The sequence below is a fragment of the Rhinopithecus bieti genome, unplaced genomic scaffold (assembly GCF_001698545.2).
Source record: "Rhinopithecus bieti isolate Rb0 unplaced genomic scaffold, ASM169854v2 scaffold_7681, whole genome shotgun sequence".
Classification (NCBI taxonomy): Eukaryota; Metazoa; Chordata; class Mammalia; order Primates; family Cercopithecidae; genus Rhinopithecus; species Rhinopithecus bieti.
In genome coordinates, this window is record NW_016806571.1 from 6,756,839 (window position 1) to 6,766,949 (window position 10,111).

General features: G+C 40.4%; 1 protein-coding gene across 2 annotated transcripts in view; it reads left to right on the top strand.

Moving 5' to 3' along the window:
- Positions 1-9,807, top strand: part of WDR43 (WD repeat domain 43) — a 56,274-nt gene extending 46,467 nt beyond the window's left edge. For both annotated transcript variants that reach the window (XM_017877021.1, XM_017877022.1), the window contains 5 exons: positions 1,337-1,400; positions 4,269-4,382; positions 5,112-5,181; positions 9,266-9,315; positions 9,414-9,807. In XM_017877021.1, the coding sequence (XP_017732510.1) occupies positions 1,337-1,400; positions 4,269-4,382; positions 5,112-5,181; positions 9,266-9,315; positions 9,414-9,596 (481 nt within the window). In that variant the 3' untranslated portion in view covers positions 9,597-9,807. The remainder of the gene's footprint in view (positions 1-1,336; positions 1,401-4,268; positions 4,383-5,111; positions 5,182-9,265; positions 9,316-9,413) is intronic.
- Positions 9,808-10,111: the final 304 nt, after the last annotated feature.

Consider the following 10,111-nt stretch of genomic DNA (forward strand, 5'->3'; position numbering starts at 1 on the left):
GAACCTGTGATAGCTGCTTAAGACTCTGTAAAAATATATTTTAGCTAAAAGACTAAATATTGTGTCTTTTTTCTTGATAATCTGATCAAACATTTAAATAAGATGACATCTTAAAGATCCTAAGCTTATGGTATATTATCATCAGTATCTAGATAGTAAAATATGTAGGTTTTCTTATAAAAAATTTTTTTCTCATGGGCTGCATAAGCCTTCTGAGCTCACAAAGGAGGAAAACTAAATAATTCATTAATTATGACTGTTTCTTGCACACTTTTGGTCTGTATTTGCCTTTTAATGTTAGTAGAGGACTGCTGTTCTTGACAGAATGGATTTTTATGTTTATTGTTAACATAAAATGCAAAACCAGTTGAACTCAATTTGGATGAAGATTACTGCCCTCATATCAGTTAATTATGAAGCAAAGCTTGGGTTTTATTTAATTAATTAATTTATTTTTTGAGACAGAGTCCCTCTCTGTCACCTAGCCTGGAGTGCAGTGGTGCGATCTTGGCTCACTGCAAGCTCTGCCTCCTAGGTTCACGCCATTCTCCTGCCTCAGCCTCCCGAGTAGCTGGGACTACAGGCACCCACCACCATGCCCGGCTAATTTTTTTGTGTTTTTAGTAGAGACTGGGTTTCATCATGTTAGCCAAGATGGTCTTGATCTCCTGATCTCGTGATCCGCCCTCCTTGGCTTTCCAAAGTGCTGGGATTACAGGCATGAGCCACCGCGCCTGACCTTATTTTTTTTTTTTTTTTTTTTTTGAGACGGAGTCTCGCTCTGTCGCCCAGGCTGGAGTGCAGTGCAGTGGCCGGATCTCAGCTCACTGCAAGCTCCGCCTCCCGGGTTTACGCCATTCTCCTGCCTCAGCCTCCTGAGTAGCTGGGACTACAGGTGCCCGCCACCTCGCCTGGCTAGTTTTTTTTTTTGTATTTTTAGTAGAGACGGGGTTTCACCGTGTTAGCCAGGATGGTCTCAATCTCCTGACCTCGTGATCTGCCGGTCTCGGCCTCCCAAAGTGCTGGGATTACAGGCTTGAGCCACCGCGCCTGGCCCCGACCTTATTCTTGAACTGTTATAGAGGAAGGGGTTTTTGTCCTGTTCTCTGATGTGGTCCCCAATCCCTGCCCAAGATCTATGACACAGATCTCAGATAATCTGAAAGAAAAAACGGAAAGTGATATATACACAGTGATATATTTATTATAGTCATCTTCACAGAGCAACATTTACAGATTTTCACTTGTCTGCCTGGGTTTTTGTAATAGCTCAGTTGAATTTACTTTTGAATTTGTGAACATTAGTTTACTTGGGTTTTGTTTTATTTTTCCCCAGTGCTGTGCTAATGGTTCAGTGGCTCAAATGTGTGTTAACAGTTCATGCATCATACCTGTCCACGGTGAGTCTTTTCAGCCTCAGTTGCCGAGTATGAATAGTTTGGCTTTGATAAGGATTGTAAAATTTGACAAGTATGGCTGAACAAAACCATCCTTTCCCCATCTGTCCTTCAGCCGTTAGATGCTTCCTTTAGAGATTTTGTTTTACCCCAGGTGCAATGACATGAGCCCTTTCATGATGTCACTGCTGTGGCCTTTTATAAATTGGTCTCTCCCTGTCCCCCCCGATTTAAAAATTAACGTGTTCTGTAGAGATCTTTACAAATACAGAAAGTAGAAAAGTTATATAATGGCGTACTAGGATTTAGATGTTTTTCTGTACACAGACACACGGCAAGTTTTAAATGTTTTTGTACATGCTAACATATCTGTCCTGCCTTGCCCCAGGAGGATAAAATGTAGTTAGTGGTAACAGTAACATAAATAAATATTTACTACCTGACAATTTGCTGGTGCTGCTGTCAGCTCTTGATTACCTATGCAAATAGAAGAGGGAAAGCAACACCAGAAAAAAACAATTTGTATTCATAATATGAGTTGGGTTCTTTACCACATCATTACATCCATTATATTTTAAGCTGGAAATGAAAGTATTCAATTCTTTTTCTTTATCTAGTGTTTTACATTAAGTTTTAAGTTTTTAGTGGATAGTTGTAAAAAAAATCCTGAATTGTTCTTTAAACTATAGCTCTTCTTAACACAGTCGCACCCAGCTCTTGCCTTTTCACAGTCCCTTGTTCTCTGTCACTGGCTCGTTTGCCTTCAGTGGCTTGAATTAGGGAAAACTTGGTTAATCTGCTTTGAGGTCAGTAGTTTGTTCTTTGTGTGTCTGAGGAGAACTCCGTGAGATGCTGGAATGGCATGGAGACAACAGTAAGGATGGATCCTGGGTCTCCCAACCTGTAGGATTCTTGGGAGGTGACCTGGGAGCACCGGTGAGAGGGTGGCCGAGGCGTATTACAATTGCATGAACGATCCCAGCAGACGTCGGATCTTAGAAATCTGGATGGCAAATGGGGCAACACTAATGTGGCCTCAGTTACTTGCTTAGAAGTGAGGAGAGACCAGGAGGCCTTGTAGTGAAATCTTTTCTGGAATCAACTCCTGAGGTATAACTATCAGAGTAGTCCTGGTGTAACATTCAAGGTCATGGCAGAACAGACCAAAGAATGGTATAGGGAGGGCCCTTCAGCCTGTAGCAGTTATTGAGGAAACCATGTTTTTCCTTGCTCTTTTCCTTCAATTCTTCCTTCCTTTGCAGATATTTTTAAGTGCTTTCTTTAAGCCAAGGGCTATGCCAGGCATGGGAATTCAGCAATGTACAAAACACTCTGGTCCCCATCTTCTTGGAGCTCATAGTCTGAACAGGGACACAAAAGGGAGGTGATAAATTGGAATGCGGTCACCTTAAACCCTTGCTTTACTGATTTTCGTGTCTGTCTGCTGTTTAAAGTTAACATTTGAATGAAACACTTATTTACTAAAGTATCAGAAATAGGAGTGCAGGTAAAGGCTAATCAGGGGTAAAGAGTGGGGTCCCTTTTTCTGTAGTGCTACAGGGACGGATGAAAGCATGTCCTGGGGTAGGGGTGAGTTGGGGAAGCCAGCATTGTTCTTTTTATTTGTTTTTTTGTTTTTTTTTTGAGATGGAGTTTCACTCTTTTTGCCCAGGCTGGAATGCAATGGCACGATCTTGGTTCACCGCAACCTCCGCCTCCTGGGTTCAAATGATTCTCCTGCCTCAGCCTCCCGAGTAGCTGGGATTACAGGCATGTACCACCACGCCCGGCTAATTTTTGTATTTTAGTAGAGATGGGGTTTCTCCATGTTGGTCAGGCTGGTCTCGAACTCCCGACCTCAGGTGATCTTCCTGCCTCAGCCTCCCAAAGTGCTGGGATCACGGGTGAGCCACCACACCCAGCCGCCAGCATTGTTCTTAGAGCCCAGAGATGGGAGGAAAATTAACCAGATGCAGGTGTTTGAAGGCAGTGGGACAGGAAGACCTTGTTCTGGACTTCCAAATGGCTTCCTTTAAAAGAGGCATTTATATTTTCCAGTTGCTTTTATAGTTGATATAGGATAGAAAAGTTATGGCCATGATGGTTTCCTTTCATAATGTTAAAATGATCATCTGTGTGAAAGCAGAGAGAGCAAGGGGCTTTAAGATTTTATGAGAAAGGCAAATTACCATTGTTTTATTCCTCAACGAACCTGGAGGAGCCAGACCTTTATCAGTCGTGTTGTGTTCCAAACATAACAGCTATATTCTCAATACAAAAGACTCCGACGAGAGCAGCATGGGAGCAAAAGAGTGTGTCCTACTTTCATTTTTTAAGCATGCTTCAGAGGACTCATTAACAGGAAGTATATTTAAAATGCAAAAGGTCAGCTTTGTACTGTGTTCTGCTGGTCTCTGGGAGCTGGGAAAAGGTTTCTCTACCTCTTTGGGCCTTATAGTAAGGGTAGATAATATGTTAGCATCAGAGGATAAGATTCAGAGGAAAGCCTCTTTAGCCTGGAGATATGTGGTAGAGGCATTTTTAATTTCCTGTCTACTTTATACTGGATATTGGCCTTATCTGAAATAATGTGATAAATACAGAAAAGTCCCACCTTGCAGTTTCACTCTCTTGCACTTGTATCATTGTTTTTTTATAAGACTATTATTTTTTCCTCTTAGGACATTGAGGGTCTTCTGTGAAAATTCATGATGTTGTTAGGCTGTGTTGCAAGTAGCCACTGCCACTGGAAGTACTTGTAAGCAGATGTGTGTGGTGCAGTGGCTAAATACTGAGGCATAGCTGAGCATGATTTGCATGTTTGTCATCTCTACTATGTTAATAGTGCCAAATGATCATTTTTTTCTCTAGTTGCCTGACCTGGTACCCCAGCTAGGGACGCTCTACCAGTTAATGGAAAGCAGAGTCAAAACTTTTCAGAAACTTTCACACCTTCATGGAAAGCTTATTCTTCTAATTACACAAGTGAGTAAATTGTATTGTCCTGGGCTAAAACTTTTAGATATGGTAGGAATGGAGAGAGGAATAGGGATCATTTTGAGACAGGGTCTTGCTCTGTTGCTCAGGCTGCACTGCAGTAGCATGATCATAGCTCACTGCAGCCTTGCTCAGGTGCCTCCCAAGTAGCTGGGACTACAGGGATGCACCACCATGCCTGGCTAATTTTTAAATTTTTCATAGAGATGGCTTTGCCCAGGCTGATTTTGAACTCCTAGGCTCAAGGGATCCTCCCACCTTGACGTCCCAAAGTGCTGGAATTACAGGCGTGACCCACCGCGCCTGGCGGAGAGCTCCCTATTTCAATAAGAAATCGGTAAATCAGGATCTAGTCTTTAACTTGGAAGCTTATCAATTTGACAGAAAGTTTAGTTGTGCCTATTTCAACTTTTACTCAAATTTTTTTCTCACTGTTGTGTTTCAATTGTTATATAGTTAGTAAGTTACAGGGTATTTATACAGTTAAAATTCTGGCACAGAAAGATATTCTAATCACCTCAGAATTTTTCAGCTTCACAGAGGAATTCTTTCCCTCTTGTACCTGAAGGATTTTGTTTTGCTCTGTATTGTATGAAAGTCCTCCATTACGGTGGTGGAGGTGAGTTAGCAGCAGTGGGAAAGTTGGGAATGCTGGTGGTTGTGATACTTGGGATATGTTTACACTCTACTTCAGAACAGTACTTCGTCTTCTTCCAGGTAACAGCATCAGAGAAAACAAAGGGAGCAACTTCCCCTGGACAGAAGGCAAAGTTGGTGTATGAAGAAGGTAAAGACTAGGGGCATGGGATGGAGTCTAGAATTACAACATTCAGTTTTCAGTGACTGAATTCTGTTATCTTTGTGGAAACATGAGTGTAAGATCTTCCTTTGGCAAGCCTCCTCTAATTAAAATAGGCAAGTCCATGGCAAAAGTCTGTGGTTGATCAGATAAGAAAAGAAAAGGCACAAGTATAATACAATGACAAAAAAGGGCATTAGGTATGGAAGAGATTTTTTTCTTTTCTTTTCTTTTTTTTTTTTAAAAGACAGGGTCTCAGGCTGTTGCCCAGGTTGCAGTGCAATGGCGTGTTCACAGCTCGCTGCAGCCTTGACCTCCTGGGCTCAATGCAGTCTTCCTGCCTCATCCTCCTGAGTAGCTGGGACTGCAGGTGTGCTACCACCATGCCTGGCCAACTTTGAGATTTTTTGTAAAGACAAGAGTTTCACTATGTTGCCCAGGCTGGTCTCAAACTCCTGGGCTCAAGTGATCCCAGTGGGCTTGGATTACAGGTGTGAGCCACCGTGCCCGGCCAGGTATGGAAAAGATTTAAACAGAAGAACACTATATGAACAAACTTAATGTTAATACATTAAAAAATCTAGGTGGTATAGTTAATTTTTAAGGAAACATTAATGACCAAAATTGACTTTAAAAGAAATAAAAAGTTTGAAAAAGCCAGTAGCTCTAAAATTGACTTTATAAAACCTCTCACAAGATACGCCCAGAAATTTTGAAGGTTATTTGATCAAGCCTTCAAAGAACAAGTCTTTTTTTTTGTGGTTTTTGACAGAGTCTCTCTATTGCTCAGGCTGGAGTGCAGTGGCTCGAGGTCGATCATAGCTCACTGCAGCCTCAAACTCCTACACAAGCAATCCTCCTGCTTCAGCCTCTAGAGTAGCTGGGACTGCAGGCTTGAGCCACTGTGCCTGGCTAATTTTTTTTTTTTTTTTTTTAAAGTAGAGATGAGGTCTCTTTGTTGCCCAAGCTGGTTTTGTGCATGTGGCCTCAAAAACAGTCTTCTTGCGTCAGCTTCCCAAAGTGCTGGGAATAGAAGCATGACCCACAACACTGGGCTGTCCTTTTTGTCATGTACTAACAATGTAGTCATTTTATGAGCCAAGTAGAATCTTGATAACAAAACCTGCAGATGTCAAAAAGAGAACATTTTAGATCATCCTCAAATATCCTGAGTAGCAAATTGATCGTAGACGTAGAGTTACAGCTAGACCAATGGATTGGCATAGTTACCCCTGAAAAACCCGCAGCTCTGTGGACTCTTGGTGTATTAATTGATGGTGTGTATTGTCTCATTGTGGAGAAGATAGCCTGCTCAGTAAATCGTTAGAAACACGATAATTTACATGGAACAAAAAAATTTACCATTATCACATCCCACATCACATTCCATATTGTGAGAAATGGATACATTTGAAAGAGTAAAAATGGTCAGGTGTTGGCCGTGATTTGGGAAATGGGAACTCATGCTGTGGTGGGAGTATGTGTGCATTCTTATTAGAGAGCAACTTTGTAATCTCAAAGTTTGCAGTTTGCATATCCTTCCATTCATCGGGGGGCTGTCCCAAAGTGATCCCAAAGTGCTTGGATCCCGAAGTGCTTTTGTGTGTCCCAAGGACCAACACTTCTCCAAGTATGAACAGAGGACCTATGGGGAATGCCCGGAACTCTTTGAGAGGCTCATGATGTCCTCCACTTTTCAACCAGTCGTCTGTGGGAGGCTAGATTTTCTTCATATAGTTCAAATAAAACAACATATCCAAAAAATAGAATGCAGAAGCAAATATGATAAGTTCATAACAGTGCCACTCTACTTAGTAGAATTTGTTGTTGTTGTTTTGGAAATTCCATTTTTCAGTTTTAGTATATGTGCTGCTGAAGTGAGCACAGAAATACCATTTTTCATTAAAACATTATTTATGTTAACATATAATGGATGGGCATTTGTAAACAGATTAAATATTCTTAAATTTAAAAATTGAATTTGAATGTGATAAATAAAGGTAGACTTTTCCCACATAAACAAAAACTTTTTGGAGCCCTCAGTTTTTTAAGAATGTGAAAGCATTTTAAGGCTAAAAGGCTTGACAACATAGCTTTAAAACATAAATGTAAAGAGATTATATAAGTATGTTCATTGCAGCCTTTATAATTAAGAAAAAGACTTGTAAACAACATAATTCTTCATTAGTGGGAGCGTGTTTAAAATGATTTATTCCTTTAGCATAACACTACTTTAGCCAGAGTGCCTGGAGTCGAGGTCGAGTTAACATGCATAAGTTTGATTACAAAATCAAGTCACAAAATGATACCTTCTGTATAGCATCGTATAATTGTAAAGGATTAGTAAGCAAAATAAGGGTGGCTTGAACATAAGCTCCGCGATACTGCAACATTCGGTTTGGTAACTGAGGTGGCTACTAAATGACTAACAGGTGGTTAGTGTAGACAGCGAAGCCGGACAGAGGGATGAGTTACCTCTCCGGCCAGGCGGAGCCAGATAGCACGACACTTCACCATGCTGCACATAACACCACGCAATGGAAAACTCAGAAATCCTTGATTTGTTACATTTTCCGTTTAATAATTTTGGACTGCAGTTGCCAAGGGAAACTGAAACTGGGGAAAAGGAACGCATATTGGGGGAACTGCTATATAAGTCTTTCGTGAATATGTACATGTGTAATTCATGGGTAATATAATGTGTATGTTACAACAGCATACTGAGGAATGAGAAGCTCACAACAGTGGTTTCTTTTGGGAAATGGGCTTAGGGAGATGGGCATGTGAGGGAACTTCATCTGGAGATAATGATTTATTTTCTTAAGAAAAAGTAGATAGAAGAAGGATGTTAGAATGTCTTTAAAAAATAGGAACCCCATTCTGTATTATTGGATAACATTAGCACACCTAACGAAATCAATTCCTGAGTTTTATCCAATGCCCAGTTTATCTTCATCTTTCTCCAGTTATCCATAGAATGTCCTTTAAAGCGGTTTTTCCCATACTAGACTCGAGTTGTGCATCATGGGGTTGAATCTGGTTACTGTCTTTCTGAAGTCTCTTTTTAGTCTTTAAGAACTCCCCTTTTCATGACATGGACTTCGCTGAAGTGTATTTCACAGAATGCCCCACCTTGTGGTTGTGGATTTGCTTCCTTTTGGCTTCTTTTAATTTGCTCCTCTAAGCTACAGTTCCTTTAAACTGGATGTGAGGTCTAAAGGTTTGATTAGATTTTATTTTTGGAGGGGTTGCATCAATGCTGATCACTCATATTACATCACACCGAGAACCACATTGTGCATATTCACATTTTTTTCCTCTCCATTGTGAGATACATCGTCCTTAGTGCTTAGAAAATAGTCTAGCTGTGTTAATTTTTTTTAATGTTTGAGTGTTTACTCCCCCAACAATCATACATCTAATTTATCAGTTGCTAATATTACATTGTTAGTACTTTGTGGATTAAAAATAATGCTAATTCTTCCATTTCATTTATAAGCCAGCTTTTCTGTGTTGAAGTTTTCCTCATCCGCTGGGGCTATTTGGTGGCCCTGATATGGCTTAGTATTTTAAGATGAGATTTTTGTAAGGGGTTTGGCTAGTTGGTTTGGCCCAGTGAGATCTTGAAGGAATAATATAATGAATATACTTTTATACATGTAAGAATAAATTAGCCAGGTGTGGCTCACGCCTGTAATCCCAGCACTTAGGGAGGCAGATGTGAGTGGATCCTTTAAGTCCAGGAGTTCGAGATTGGCCTGGACAACATGGTGAAACCCCATCTCTACCAAAAGTTAGCTGGGTGTGGTGACTACTCAGGAGGCTGAGGCAGGAGCCTGAGGCTTGAACCCGAGAGGCAGAGGCTGCAGTGAGCCAAGGTCGCTCCACTGCGCTCCAGCTTGCAAAAAAAAAAAAAAAAAAAAAAAAAAAAATAGTTATGTCTTAGTTGGATGATTGCTAAATATAAATAATATTTCTAAAAGTAAGTTCAGGAATCTGGTTCTGTTTATTTTCCAGGCTATACCCTCTGTTTTGTTCTAAAATTAAGGCTGGATTTTTTCTCCCCTTACAGAATCTTCTGAAGAGGAGTCTGACGATGAAATAGCAGATAAGGATTCTGAAGTGAGTGATTTGTTCCCTGTATATACATCGGCCTTTGTAACCTCATACTCTAAGAATGAGGCCTTCATGAATGCTTTCCTTGTTGGTATTTCTACTAGGATAATTGGGATGAAGATGAGGAGGAGAGTGAAAGTGAAAAAGATGAGGACATTGATGAAGAGGAAGATGAGGATGCTGAAGGAAAAGATGAAGAAAATGGTGAGGACAGAGATATAGCAAGTGAAAAAGAATTAAATGGAGATTCTGACTTAGATCCTGAAAATGAAAGTGAAGAAGAATGAAGACAGCAAAGCAAGCCGGTCAAACCGTATAAACTCTGGCTTACCTTGCCCAGTGGTGAGGGTTGCCTCTGTGCCAGGATGCCAAGGACCGCTGCACATTTCCAAATTCACAGCGGTGGATCCCATGCCACTTTGCTGTCCTGAGCACCCCAGACTTGACTGTGTAAATAAGAGTGTTTCATTCAAATGTTAATAAACTTTACACAGTATATAGACACATTTTCTGCAATGTACTGACATCAGTGTCCAATATATGGTATATTTTTATAATATAATATCCTAGTATGATTGGTTATATCAAGAATTGACAAGTGCAGATAAAGACCTTTCCCATAGGAGTTCAAGAACTGGACTGTTGTGAAGGAGGCAGCTCTTATCTCAGGTTGGTATCTTTCATCAAATCCAGATGCAAAGCAGCACTAGTGAAAATCTTTTTTAATTTAGTACATTTAATTTGATACATTTTCATAAAATATGAAGGGATAACTAAAAACTGAAGTAAAAATGATAGTAAT